This window comes from Stegostoma tigrinum, chromosome 31 (assembly GCF_030684315.1).
Source record: "Stegostoma tigrinum isolate sSteTig4 chromosome 31, sSteTig4.hap1, whole genome shotgun sequence".
Taxonomy (NCBI): Eukaryota; Metazoa; Chordata; class Chondrichthyes; order Orectolobiformes; family Stegostomatidae; genus Stegostoma; species Stegostoma tigrinum.
Window position 1 is genome coordinate 36,956,014 of NC_081384.1, and position 15,426 is coordinate 36,971,439.

At 43.4% G+C, this 15,426-nt stretch overlaps 1 protein-coding gene across 3 annotated transcripts in view; it reads right to left on the reverse strand.

Moving 5' to 3' along the window:
• Window positions 1-15,426, reverse strand: part of LOC125466395 (vasoactive intestinal polypeptide receptor-like) — a 175,968-nt gene that overhangs the window by 20,420 nt on the left and 140,122 nt on the right. For all 3 annotated transcript variants that reach the window (XM_048560836.2, XM_048560835.2, XM_048560834.2), the window contains exons 9-12: window positions 14,490-14,556; window positions 11,896-11,987; window positions 4,164-4,293; window positions 2,450-2,491 (exon numbers count right to left, since the gene is read on the reverse strand). In XM_048560836.2, the coding sequence (XP_048416793.1) occupies window positions 2,450-2,491; window positions 4,164-4,293; window positions 11,896-11,987; window positions 14,490-14,556 (331 nt within the window). The remainder of the gene's footprint in view (window positions 1-2,449; window positions 2,492-4,163; window positions 4,294-11,895; window positions 11,988-14,489; window positions 14,557-15,426) is intronic.

A 15,426-nucleotide genomic window follows, 5' to 3' on the forward strand; every position in this document is an offset into this window, starting at 1 on the left:
AAGAGGGTTGGAATATAAAAGCAGCGATGTGCTTCTGAGGCTTTATAAAGCTCTAGTTAGGCCCCATTTAGAATATTGTGTCCAATTTTGGGCCCCACACCTCAGGAAGGACATACTAGCCCTGGAGTGTGTCCAGCGGAGATTCACATGGATGATCCCTGGAATGGTAGGTTTAACGTATGATGAACGGCTAACGATTCTGGGATTGTACTCACTGGAGTTTAGAAGGTTGAGGGGAGATCTAATAGAAACATACAAGATAATGTATGGTTTAGAAGGGGTGGACGCTAGGAAGTTGTTTCCGTTAGGCAGGGAGACTAGGACCCGTGGGCGCAGCCTTAAAATTAGAGGGGGTAAATTTAAAACTGAAATGAGATGACATTTCTTCAGCCAGTGAGTGGTGGGCTTGTGGAATTCATTGCCATGGAGTGCAGTGGAGGCCGGGACGTTGGATGCCTTCAAGGCAGAGATCGACAAATTCTGGATCTCAAAAGGAATCAAGGGCTACGGGGAGAGTGCAGGGAAGTGGAGTTGGAATGCCCATCAGCCATGATTTAAATGGCGGAGTGGACTTGATGGACCAAATGGCCTTACTTCCACTCCTATGTCTTATAGTCTTATGAACAGGAAAAAAGACAATGCTGTAAGCTTTATCTTTGCAAATTTGATCAATAGATACTGTTTTCGCAAAGAACGCATGCTTTTTTTTATAATAAGTTTGCAAATCTCAAGGCATAATGTGCTTTACCAATCATTATTTTTTGCCCCTGAAACACACAAATGATTTTATGTTTTTTTTTCTGGAGTAGTCTTGTGATGTGCTTCAATGTTTTATTAGTCCAACTTTTGTTGGTGAATTCATGGATAATTATTGCGCATGTCTGGCCTATTTTGCTCTAGAGCCCAAGTTGAATATTTCAGGTGATTTGAAACAGGTTTGGTAAATACTAGTGTAACCCCAAAAGGCCCAGAATCCTAAGGTCCACCCTATTGAGTGTTCACTGACCAGAGTATCCAAACTATGCTTCAAACCATCCAGGACCTTCAGTTATACCAACGTTCTCTCTGGTGATTCACTAACTGATTATTCCTCATGTGAAATTTGGCTTGAATGGAATGAAGCTTTGAGATTCCACATAATGGGGAAGTTATCCAGTTTCCAACTCACTCTGTGCTTCAGATTACAGAACAAGAGAGTTTTGCTACTTTTCTTCATTGGTTATACAGTTTGAATTTTCAGGGCTTGAAGGGTTGGCAGTAGTTTTGCTTGGTGTTGCTTCCCCTTGGGTTGAAAACTGCTGAATTCCTCGACTTGGCAATGTGTACAACTTAAAATATTGGAAGAGAATTGGAAAAAAAACTGACTTGAGTTTTGCAAAGTTGACAATCCTGAGACTATTTCCTGGGGAAATGTTTGCCTTTTGGGGCAAAGGTCAGGAAAAAGGATGTAGAGGCCTGGGTTTCCATGCTGTGTTTTAGCCCAGGGTTTCTGTGGAGATGAGATTAAGGCCTCCCTCTCCTCTGGTTGCCATGGAAGGGTTCCAGAAGCAGGGGCATTTAAAGAAGCTGGTCATACACTTCGGTGATTGGGAGGATTCTAGAGGGCTGACAGCCAAGTTAAGGAAGCCTGAACAGTTCAATTTTTGTTCTCAAGGCCTTTGCTGCAACTGTGCAGGCAGCCCTACTGCACGTGGGCCAGCACAGTAGCCCAATTGCTAGTGTAAGGTCCTGCCAGGGTGGGTAAGTGGGAAAACCGCACGTCCCACACCCCCAACCCACCAGCCTCGTGGTACACTCCTGAGGCAGCTATGAAAACAGGCAGCACAGACATTCCTGCTGTAAAATAACAGACAGTCGTCAAACCTACATGGGCCTAACTCTGGAAACCCCCAAACAAAACAACATAAACTTGCATAGCAACATCAAAGAAATAAAATGGCACAAGATGCATCAAAGAAGCATTATAAAAGAAATGGATTAGTGGGTTGGCCATGCCAAATTACCCTGCAGTGTCCAAGAATGTGCAGGTTAGGTGGTTTAACCATGGAAAATACAATGTTATGGGGATAGGTGGGGGGCTGGGCCTGGGTGGGATGCTGTACAGACTCGATGGGCCAAATGGCCTCTTTCCACGCTCTAGGATTCTATGAAATATGACATTGAACCACGTCAGTATCTTAAAAGAGGGAAGTGAGGTACAGAGGCTTAGAGGGCCGAAGGGCCTGTTCCTGTGCTGTAATTTTCTTTGTATGATAGAATCTGGTAAAAACAAGAAGTCTCATGCAATATTTGGAATTCATGTGCTGCCATTTACAGCATGTCACCTTGGAGAGCATTCAACAAGCAAGATTCCTTGATAGTCTGCTGCAATATCGCTTCCTGAACAGTGGGACACGGTCATAATCAATAGAATATTAACATTGATGGGCTATTGTGTTGTTGGTCTTACCTCTCCATTCAAAAAACAGTAGAGGATTGCAACAATGAAACCCTGGGAACAGAGAACATACTGTCACACTCTGCGCACTATCTAGTTAAATATTTAGACATTAAACCATTGTCATAAAATACACTGCAAGTGAAATTCCAGGCAGACCAATACCAGATAATTACTCTGTAGAACATGAATTAGATATTAAACTTCAAACATTCATTTTGAACAGAGCCCCAAATTTCTGATTTGGCGAGGGGACCTCTGCACTGGATACACTAAAGGTGAATGTTTATCCTATAGTTTAACAGGTTAGGCCCTAGTGTGCCCTACGTTAATCAAAATTATAACTAAGTATAATGACTGACAGAAATAGTTTCTCTCTACACAAATTCTTAAATCCTGCATGAAGCTCCAGTTGATATCTGTCTAAGATGATATGTGGCACATATAAAACATGACTGTGGACTGAATAGTGTTTGAACTAATATCCTTCCGAGGATTGATCAGCATTTACACTAATATCCCTCTGAGGGTCGGTTAGCACTTTTTTGCATTCATTCATGGAATGAGGGCGTCACTGGCCAGGCCAGCATTTATTATCCATCCCTAATTGCCCAGAGGGCAGTTAAGAGTAAAACACATTGCTGTGGGTCTGGAGTCACATGTTGGCCAGACCAGGTAAGGATGGCAGTTTGCTTCCCTAAAGGGCATTAGTGAAACAGATTGGCTTTTCCTGACGATCGACTCATTGTTATCATTACACTCTTATTCCAGACATTTATTGAATTCAAGTTCCACCATCTGCCAAGGTGGGATATGAACCTAGGGCCCCAGAATGTTACCTGGGTCTCTGGATTAATAATCCCGCGATAATACCACTTAATACCATTAGGCCATCACCTATAACTTGCATTAATATCCAATGTGAATTTGATTCATGTTTATGTACACTCCTGGTGCTGTCCTGCTCAATTAACATTGGAAACCAACCTGCCAATATAAAGATTGTTAAAACTAGTTTCATTCTAGAATTCCTGCAGTCTGCTCAAAACTGGTTAAAGTAGCAATCTATTATTAACACTGAATGGTGTGGATAATAGAAGTACAAACTAAAAGCAGAAAGAGTTGTATGCACCCATTATAACTGGCACCATCTGCGTAGATGGTAACAGAGTTCTGACAAAAAGTCAGAGATAGTAAAACTAAAGGGTCATAGCCTGGAACATTAACTCAGTCTCTCTTCCCCAGACGCTGCCAAACCTGTGAAAATATTTTCAACATTACCTGCCTTTACTTGAAGTAGCAGACTGTAGGATGTCAGCAGATTCCTTAGGTTGATTTTAACAGCTCCTCTGCCCAGTTTCTAGTTGGTTAGTTGATAGACCCAGACTGAGTCCACTGAACTTAGTTCAATCACTTTGCAATCATTCACAGCAGCACTGTTTCTAAAGGTAAGCTACTTCCTCAAACAGCAACGTTCTATTTTGGCCATTTAATTCAATTGCTGATTTTGAGAATAAGAATGGTTGAGTTGTGCTAATAGCAGTGAGCGAATATGTGCAACAAATAGTTGACGAACAGATCAGTCATGATCGAACCGAATAGCGCAACAATTTACTCCTGCTCTTATATGCTAGGTCAGTTTTAACTGAATTTACATTTATAACTCCTTCCAATTCACATGCCTCTTAAAGGACCAGGTGCCATGCAAGAATGTCAGATCACCTACCTGGAAGGATCCCAGAACGAGGTCAAACACCAAGCGGAAGTAGACATTCAGATGGTCAGGAACAAAGACAAAGATAATGTAGTTTACCCCAAACAGTGGGATGAGCAATAAGGTGGACTTTGCCAGTCTCCTTTTAATAAAAGAAAATCAAACAATTAATAGCAGATAATCTTGGATCTCATATTCTTGGAGAGAACTATTTGATTTCAAATTATTTACAGGTTCTTCAGCCCATGGAACTAGGTTAAACGGGAAGGAATCATCTGCATCAGAGATGAGTTTCCTTTTGCTTAGTTCAAAATACTTGCGATTTAAAATGAAACTAGGATAACCCGGCGAAAGCTGCAGGTTTGGATTTCCTTTTCTTACCCATAGAAGAGGTTATCTGGGTCCTGATGAAGTTCCACTTATTTTAATTCAGGTCAGCTTGGGATCTGATCCAGCAGGAATGAATCCTGGGAAAGTGTCTACCAGAGGGCAGCATGATGGCTCAGTGGTTTGCACTGCTGCCTCACAGAACCACAGGACATGGGTTTGATTCCAGCCTCGGGCAGCTGTGTATGTGTGGAGTTTGCACATTCTCCCCGTGTCTGTTTGGGTTTCCTCCAGGTGCTCCGGTTGCCTTCTACAGTCCAAGGATGTGCAGGTTAGGGTGAATTGGTCAATAGTTCATAATGTTAGGATTAGCCACGGTAAATGCAGCGTTACAGGGTGAGGGACGTGGGGGTGGGTGGGATGCTCTTCAGAGGCTCAATGTGCACCTGATACGCTGAAATGTGCTGTTTTCACACTGTGGAGGTTCTATTAGATGGATTCCTTCGTGCTTTAGCACCAATGTGTTGTCCTGAGTTTGGGGATTAGTGTCAAAGCTTTCATTCTATGTGTAAATGCATGTAACGTACTGAGTGTGTTGAAAATATATAACTTGCCCAAACACTCTGAGAGAGGCTGCAGAAGTCTGGGGTGCAACGGGATCTGGATGTCCTAGAATATGAGTCACATCAAGTTTGTATTTAGGTGCAGCAAGTGATTTGGAATGAAAACGGAATCCTGCTGTTTATTGCAAAGGGAATAAAATCTTCAATGTTTTGCTACGTACATTTGTATAGAACAAATGATGAGGCCAAACCTGGATTCCTGTTTACAGTTTGGGTTGCCTTATTTTAGAAATAACATAAGTGCAGTTAAAACATTTCACAGGAGGTTTACTCAGCTGATGCCTGGGATGCTGAAGTTATCTGCTGGGGACAGGTTGGATTGGCTGTGCCTGATTCCATTGGAGTTGCAAAGAATGGGAGGTGATTTTATAGAAACTTGTTTTTATTCATTCACAGGATGTGGGCGTTGCAGGCTAAATCAGCATTTATTGCTCATCCCTAATTGCTGAGAGGGTAGTTCAGATCAACCACATTGATGTGGGTCTGAAGTCACAGGTAGACCAGACCAGGTAAGGATAGCAGATTTCCCTACCCAAAGGACATCTGTGACCAGATTTTTCCAACAGTTGACAACAGCTTCATGGTCATCATTAGGCTCTTAATTCCAGTTTTGTATTGAATTCAAATTCCATATCAGGCTCTGAGAGGATTTGACACAGTTCAATGCTGGAAGAATGTTCCCCCTTGTTTGGGGAGTGTAAAACTGGTGGACACACTTTTAAAGTAAGGGGTCTCTGAACTAAGATGGAGATGAGGAGAACATGTTTCCTCAGAGTGAGGAGAGGCTTTGGAGCTTGGGCGGCACGGTGGCTCAGTGGTTAGCACTGCAGCCTCACAGCACCAGACACCCGGGTTCGATCCCAGCCTTGGGTGACTGTCTGTGTGGAGTTTGCACATTCTCCCTGTGTCTGTGTGGGTTTCCTCTGGGGGCTCCAGTTTCCCCCCACAGTCCAAAGATGTGCAGGTTAGGCGGATTAATTCTGGGAAATGCAGGGTTACAGGGACAGGCTGGGAGGATGGGTCTGACTGTGATGTTCTTTAGGAAGTTCAGTGTGGACTCGATGGGATGAATGGCCTGCTACTACACTCCAGGGATTCTATGATTCCAGTTGGATCTCAGTGTCCATCCCCTCTGGAGGGGGCATGGACCTAAAAAACTGGCAGCTGTCGCTAACAAGTTTGTTAATGGAGAAGTCGGCAGGGTTCTGGCCTCAGCTCCTGGCCCTAAAGTGAAGTGGAATAGTGGAGCTCCATACACTGCTAGCATGCCAAGCTATACGCTGGCAGCAAGGCATGAAGCTGAACATGCACCAGGCAGGTGCAGCACCTTGTAAGAAGTTACTGCTCACCTGGCCGTGGCTAGAACTCTTCAGTTTCACTGATCAAAACTTTCTGGGTTCAATGAAGAAACTATTCCCTATTGTACAGTCGCCTTTGTGATTCTGGAGAGTTACTGACAGATTGGGAACAGGAGCTCTGATTGGGAGATTCAGAATTGAAGGCTAAGTCAGGCTAATTGTCTATCTAACTACGTTAATGATGGATCCAAGGGTGTTCTCTACTCACCTTTAGTTCAGCCTCACAGAAAAGTGGAAAACCAAGAAAATATAAAATAAGGAACGGTGGCTCAGCACCAGGGACCCGGGTTCGATTCCACCCTCAGGTGACTCTGTGTAGTGTTTGCACGTTCTCCCCGGGTCTGCGTGGGTTTCCTCCGGGTGCTCCGGTTTCCTCCCATAGTCCAAAGATGTGCAGGTTAGCTGGATCGGCCATGCTAAATTGCCTGTAGTATTCAGGGGTGTGTGGGTTATAGGGAGATGCTCCAAGGGGCAGTGTGGACTTGTTGGGCCTAAGGGCCTGTTTCCACACTTTATGGAATCTAATCTAATCTAACTTCTCTTGAGGCTGATAGAGGCTGAATGAATGACAAGACAGGCAATGTGCCCTGGAGTTTGTTGGAAGAGTTCACCTTTTAGGGTTCTATGTGCTATGTATACATAATATTGTCACTCGATATGCTGTGTCTCACAGAGATTCAGCCTGAAAGCTGCACACACAGATATTAACCGAAAGCACTGTGGATGATGTACATCAGAAAACAAAAACAGAAATTTCTCAGAAAGCTCAGCAGATCAGGCAGCATCTGTGGAGAGAAATCAGTGTTAACATTTAAGGCCAAGTGGCTCTTCCTCAGAACTGATGGTACCCAGGCAAATGTCAGTTTATTTGTGGAAGACAGGGTGGTGGTAGGAGGGGGTAACGAGTAAATGACAGATGGGTATAGATTCCAAAAAAGAGAAAAGAACAGTTGGACAGACAAAGGATTGGAAAAAGATCTGGCTCAGAGGGAAAACAGCTATTAATTAGGACTGTTGGTGACTAACAACTGATTGTGTAACAGCAGACAATGTGCTAACAAGGCCTGGTGTGTAGGGGTTGGGGCAAGGACATGGGAGAGCCGAAGCTCTAAAGCTGCTGACCTCGATACTGAGTCCAGAGGCTGCAGGGTCACCAAGTGGAAAATGAGGTGCTGTTCTTCCAGCTTGAGCTGAGCTTTGCTGGAGCACATACACACTGACGTCAGTTGGATCACTGTAATGCCTACGTCATGATTTATTCTGTGTTTTATTGTTTTAAATAAACTAACCTTTACTGTCACTTGCCTACAGGAGGCTAGAGGAATCACATCTGCCTGGGAACATGAGGCTGTGAATAAAGAGAGACCGAGGCTCACTCACTTTCGGGAGCAGGATAAACCCTGGACAGAAGCCTGTCCTGGGCCCCTCAGCTGAGCTTGGGAGAAATGTGAAAGTGATATTGAAGGGAAATGTGTTGAGTGCTTGTTGAACAACTGCTGTCAGGGACTATGTTTCAATCTCAACTAACTTCCAACTCAAATCTTTAAGCAGCACAGAGAAAATCAAAACTTACCAGTGCAACAGAGGGAGTTCGTTTGACAGTAAAGCCCTAAAATTTATACTTTTTACAAATCTACAGCTTAGAATTAATGGTACAAGAAACTTTTTTGCACTTCACTTAGATTTTGGTTAAGAGTGATTTAACTTGATCAGCGTAGAGGAGTTCTGTCCCATATGTTGTACCACCCCGCAGTATGTAGCAAGTTTTGGACAATCCTATCACCCTGGGAGGCCTCATGTACAGGAAACGCTGCTGGTTTGACCATCTTTAGCATCAGTTAAAGGCGTTACAGTGCCTCCTTGAGGCTGAGAGAGAAATGGAAAACATGTTTTAGACATGATCACTCTACAGCTTTAGGAAGTGTAGTCAGAAAGGGAATGGATGACCATTGGTCAGAAGGAGGGAGGCAGGCAGTAATCAGGAAAACCCCAGAATGTTTCGCACTCAAGAACAGATTTTCTGTGTTGGTAAATGGTGAGAGTGATGTTCTTCTGGGGAGTGCAGCCTGAATCCAGTGGCATAAGCTAGGAGGAGAAAGTGAGGGACAGCAATAGTGATGAGAGATGTCAATAGTCAGGGATACAGACAGGTTTTTCTGCAGCCACAGATGAGCCATTGGGGTGGTGTATTGCATTCTGAATGGGGAAGGCAAACAGGCAGAGATTGTGGGCTCATGTTGGTACCGAAAATAGCGGTAGAAAGAGATATGAGGTTCTGCAACAAGAATTTAGACAGCTAGGTAGCAGATTGAAAAGCAGGATCTCAAAAACATTGTAATTTTTGGATTACTCCCTGTGCCACTTGCTGGTGAGTATAGGAATAGATGGATAGAACAGATGAATGTGTGCCTGATGAGTTGGAGCAGGAGAGAAGGCCTTTCCTGGCTCACTGGGTCTGTTTGTGGGGATTGTGGGATCTGTCCAATCCACTTGAACTGCAACGGGACCATCATCCTTGTGGGGAATTTTGAGTTCAAGAGCCAGGATGTCACATTGCAGCTTTATAAGTCTTTGGTTTGGCCACACTTAAAGAGTTGTGTTTGATACTGGTCGCCGCATTACAGGAAGGATGTGGAGACTTTGGAGAGGTGCAGAAGAGGTTTACCACAATGCTGCCTGGATTAAAGGGTATGAGCTGTAAGAAAAAGCTAGAAAAACTCTGGTTGTTTTCCCTGGAGAGGTGGAGGCTGAGGGGAGACTTGATAAACATCTATAAAATTATGAGGTGCATAGATAGGGTTGACAGTCAGATGTTCTGAGGAAGGGTCACTGAATCCGAAACGTTAACTGTATTTTTTTCTTCACAGGTGCTGCCAGACTTTTCCAGCAACTTTGTTTTTGTTCCTGACTTACAGCATCCGCAGTTCTTCTGGTTTTTATTTTGACAGTCAGAATCTTTTTCCCAGAGTTAAAATGTTCTGTGGGTGGTATGAATAAACTAGGAAACTACAGGCCAGTGAGTCTAATATCTGTGTTGTGAAACCTTGGAAAAAATTCTGAGAGACAGTGTTAATCTCCATTTAGAGAGGCAAGGATTAATCGGGAATGGTCAGCACGTCTTGTTGGGGGAGGTTACAACTAACAAATTTGATTGAATTTTCGAGGTGGGTGATTATCTGTGTAGATGAGATTTGTGCAATTGGTGTATTCTACATGTGCCTTTTGACACGTGTTGTATGGGAGTCTGGCCAAGAAGGGAAGAGCCCATGGAATCCAGGACAATTTCACAAATTTGATCCAAAACTGGTTTAGTGACAGGAGGCAGAGGGTGATGGTTGAAGGATATTTTTCTGATTGACAGCCTATGTCCTGTGTCAAGTTTCCAGTTTGCCATAGGGGTTAGTCCTGGGTCCCTTGCTGTTTGTAGACAAGAATTTCAGAGGTTTGGCCAGTAACTTCACAGCCGGCATGAAAATTGGTGGAATAGGACATAGTAAGGAAGAAACACAAGTTATAGGATAATATTAATGGACTGGTCAGAGGGGCTGAACAGTGGCAAGTGGAATTTAATCCTGAAAACTGTGAAGTAATGCATTTTGAGAGTAAGCAATGAATGATAGGATCCCAGGAAGTGCAAAGTATCAGAGGGACCTTTGCACGCATGTCCACAGACCCTTGAAGGCCGCAGGACAGTGGATATGATGGTAAGGAAGGCATTTGGGACCTTTGCCCTTGTCAGTCATTCCATAGATAATAAGAGCAGGGAGGTTATGATGGAGCTGAACGTAAAAAAGTTAGGCTACAGCTGGAGTATTGTGTGCAGTTCTGTATGCCATACTACAAGGAGAATTTGATTGCTTTAGAGAAGGTGCAGAAGAAGTCCATTAGGGTATTGCTTGAGCTGAAGCTAATCTGCTATGAAGGGTGGCTAGATAGGCTGTGCTGTTTTCCTTAGAACACAGAAAGTTGAAGGGGGAACCTAATTCAGTTGCACAAAATTATGAGAGGCATGAATTAGATAGATACGGGGAAATATTTAGAACATAGAACATAGAGCTGTACAGCACAGTACAGGCCCTTCGGCCCACGATGTTGTGCCAAACATTTTTATCCTAATCCTAAAGTCTATCTAACCTCCACCCCTACGTTATACTATCATCCATATGGCGATCTAATAGCTGCTTAAATGCCCCTAATAAGGCCGACTCCACTACCCTCTCTGGCAATGCATTCCACAGCCCTACCAATCTCTGAGTAAAGAACCTACCTCTGACGTCTCCCTGATATCTACCTCCACTCACTTTAAATCTATGCTCCCTCATAACACCTACCTCCACCCTAGGGAAAAAGTCTTTGGCTGTCTACTCTATCTATATCTCTGATCATTTTGTACACTTCTATCAAGTCACCTTTCATCCTTTATTGTTCTAAAAAGAAAAGCCCTAGGTCTCTCAACCTTTCCTTGTAAGACCTTCCCTCCATTCCAGGCAACATCTTGGTAAATGTCCTCTGCACCTTTTCCAACGCTTCCACATCTTTCCTGTGATGAGGCAACCAGAACTGGACACAATACTCCAGATATGGCCGAACCAGGCTTCTGTATAGCTGGAGCATGACTTCATGGCTCTTGAACTCAATCCCTCTATTAATGAAAGGTAACACACTATACGCCTTCTTAACAACTCTATCCACCTGTGTGGCAGCTTTCAGAGAACTGTGGACCTGAACCCCAAGATCCCTCTGCTCCTCCACGCCGCCAAGAATCTTTCTGTTAACCCTGTATTTTCCTCTGGGTAGAGGAATCAAAAACCAGTGGCATGGATTTAAGACAAAAAACTGATGGCTTAGAAGGGATTTAAGGACTTCTTTTCACTCAGATGGTAGTTTTATCTGAAAGTCACTGCTTGAAAAGGTGGTTGAGGCAGGGGCCACCATAACATTTAAGAAGTGTTCATATGGACACTTGAAATGTCATAGCCTAAAGGGCTCTTGGCCAAGTGCTGAGAAATGGAACTGAAGTGGGTAGGTGCTTGATGACTAGTGTGGACATGATGGGCTGAAGGATTTCTTTCTGTGCTACAAACGTTACAACTATGACTCATGGAGTTAAGTAATCCCTGGTAAGTGACTGATTATTAGGCTATTGTGATTAAATATGACGGGGATTCGCAGGAATGTGAATTTGAAGTTACAACCAGATCAGCCATGACCTTGTTGAATGGTACAGCAGGCATGAAGGGCTGAATGGCCTACTCCTGCTCCTAATTTGTATACTTTTTTGTGTTAAAAATTTGAGACCTTTTACGAGGCTGGAAGAAAGAATTCATTTTTAGGAACAATAGGTAGCAGAAATCAATAAAAGCAGCTCCAGCTGGGCTGAGACCAGGTTTTGTTTTATACTGTGGTGTGGTCTTTGAGGGGACACTCTGCACTCACAGGTACTGCCTGTACTCGCTTCCTCTGTTGTCCGATGAATACACTTTCTGGATGAGGATCTGGATGATGGAGATGAACAGGATGAAGTTCACCTAAATGTAAAACAGAGAGCCACATCTTACTGAGATCAGCATTTCTGGCCTGAGGTAACACATCTGTTAGTGTTTAACTGCAAAAGCAAATTGATAAACTAACTCTAGTTTTGAAAATGTCTCCAGTTTTTATTTTGGAAAGGTTCCTCGAACATTGAGGTTGAGCAAGAGGTTGGTTTGATGGCCACTGTGTGAAGCCACCTTTGCATATTTTGTGGTGAAATTGTGTTGACAGACATTAGCATTTGGGCATGTTATAATTATCCTTAGTCCATTCTGCTCATGGCCATTTTAACAAGTTTTAATTTAAAAATGTTATGCCCCTCCTTTAAAAAGTAACTTAAAAATAAAAAAAGCTAATACAAATTAAGAATTTGCTCTGATCGTTCACAATGGGATTTTAATCTCTACCCTGGGCTTGGGAAGTGAAGGCTCTTCCAGCCAGGCTCCTGGACAAGATAACACACTTCTGCAAACAACAGCAAAATTCTACTTTCTCAATGTCAGTGGAAAATTTAAAGGCGGAGGGATGTTATAGATTTGGTAAGTACGGCAGATTGTCACTTTAAGAGTCTGATCATGTTGCATTATTATGATGCGATTGGCCATTTTGGATGGAATCAGTCTAACCTGAATACAGAATGAGCACCTCCTTAATAAACATAGATTAGATGAAATTCCCTACTGTGTGGAAACAGGCCCTTTGGCCCAACAAGTCCACACCACCCCTTGGAGCAACCCACCCAGGCCCATCCCCTTATAACCAACACACCCCTGAACACTACGGGCAATTTAGCACGGCCAATCCACCTAGCCTGCACATCTTTGGACTGTGGGAGGAAACTGGAGCACCCAGAGATAACCCACGCAGACACAGGGAGAATGTGCAAACTCCACACAGACAGTTGCCCGAGGCTGGAATCGAACCCGGGTCCCTGGCACTGTGAGGCTGCAGTACTAACCACTGAGCCACCATGCTGTCCCCTAAAACTCCTGATGTTGTTAAACTCTTCGGTCTCCTGGTCCTTTTTAAAATATAACAACATCAATTTACTCCATTCTCCTCTTCTGTTTCTCTCCCTGCCTCGAAATGTGTCTGTCTTGTTCACCTCAACTACTCCATTTGCCATTCTAGCTACTCACTGCCTAAAGGAGTTTCTGCTGAGAGCCCACTGAATCTATTTGTGATTCTCATATTTCCTTTGTTCTGTTCTGCCCCATGTGTGGAAACATATTCTCCATGTCTCCGCCCAACTCACTGCACACCCCCCCCCCCCCCCCGCCCCACCCCCCAAAGCCCGAACTATATTGGGTCATTCCTTAGCCTTTTGTTCCAGAGAAAAGACACCCGACCTTTCTGGTTTGTCTAACCTCGGTTCTGGGATCATGAATATAGAGCCTTTGCAGTTTCTCCAAAGCCCCTGCATTGTTTTTGTCATGTGCACACAATGATGGTTACAATACAAATGCAGCTACGGCACACTGAGGGCAAAGTAAATGGCAGTCACTCACCCCATGTTTTCCTTTCCTCTGTTGACCTGCTATTCTTAACTACACACCTTAGTGTTAACTATGCTTTAGCGATATGACTTGCAACCAAAAGTTGTGGGTTCAAGTACAACTCCAGGGAATTGAAGACAAAATCCAGGTTGATAATGCAATGCATACTGAGGGACAGTTACACTGCCGGAGGCATACTAGTCAAAGGAGATTTTACACTCCTTCGGGTGATTATAAAAAGAGAACATATGGAGTGAGTTTGGAGTTGAGTTACGGGGGTTGTCTCTATTGTTTTAGCCAATATTCAACCATCAAGCAACACGTGTAGAACAGTTCATCTCGCTCTTACCGTTTTGCTGTTTATGGGAGCTTGCTATGCACAAGGTGCATGACATATTTCCTCCATTACAACTGAGACTTGATTTCAAAAACAGTGGGTTGGTTAGCTAAGTTGGCTGGACAGCTGGTTTGCAATGCAGAGTGATGCCAACAACATAGAATTAATACCCCACATTGGCTGACATTACCATGAAGGACTCTCATTCCCAATCTCTCCGTTCACCTGGGGCTTGGTGATCCTCAGGTTAAATCACCACCAGCCACCTCCCTCTCTCCAAAAAGCGAGCAGCCCAATGGTCTGCCAAGACAATGCTAACTTTACCCTTAAACTTCAAAAATACTTTTTTGCTTGTTGGGATATTGAGAGACCATAAAAGGCTCTGCAGAAATATAGCTTTCTTTCCAATCTCTTGGGGATAAGTTGAGGACAGCAGGGGGATACTTAGACAGGAATGATCCTTTGTCCATGTATCTCCCAGTCACTAATCACAAACTGACCTGGTATGCAGACATCAGGAGTTCTTGTTCTCCCTCTAAGATGGGGCTAATGTGAGATCCATAGAGAGACAGTAACATGGACAACTGAGAAAATACCATCAAAACTGTCATGCAACTCTGACTGACAATGTCAATGTCGACGAAAGTACACAGGGGAATACTCACCAAAATAGTCAGAGAAATTGGAGCCTTAATAATCCAAAAATATGGAGAGTCAATTGAATCCCAGCACCTAAAAGAGGTGTTAAAAAACTTTGTTTTTGACCTTTGTAATATGAAAATAATCTTCTCTTACTTCCAGAATAACTATGTGACCTACTTTCAGCAGAATGGTCAGTGTACAATGCATGTGACAATGACCACAGGTAATTTAGAGAGTAGGGACACTCCTGATCCTGAGATAGATTCTCAATGGGTGCTGGGGTTGGTGAGGTAGGTGGTGATGTTGGTGTTTTGTGTGCATGTGTGTGCTAATTTCAACCTCTCTAAACATGTCATAACACACCTCAATGGCATGTGAGCTTTGAATCTGGGCCTTCTAGTCTAGAGACCAGGACATTACCACTGTGCTGTAAGCAATCAACTCTCTTTTCTCACTGCCTCCATGAATGGTATGGCACCTGGTGAATCATTATACATAAATAAGAAATAACAGAACAGCATGGAGGGCTGGGGAACGTGCTGAATCTGTAATGTGAGGTTTGTTTTCTGTAATCAAAGTTAAATGATCTTTAATTCCTATCTTGATTCCAAGGTTGTAACATGATTAATGTGGTGTAACTGCAATTGTTAAAGGAACTGAATGAACAGAAACCTGCAACAGAGTGCTCTAGATTAGGTTAATTACCAAATTGATAAGATTCAAGCTATTATTAAAGTTATAACAAATGATTCACATGGGCTGATTGCTTGGAAGCTGATAAGGTGGCAGCTATGTAATTATTGTTTCATTAATTGTGTGAAGGCTGGGGAATGGTTCTATAAAATGATCTACAACAGAATGAGGCTGCATCTGACAACTGCCAATCACTGGGACTTGATAAGGTGGGGGGGTCAGCCTACCTGCAGCCCACCATGCCAGTTACAAGCAGGGGTAAATATA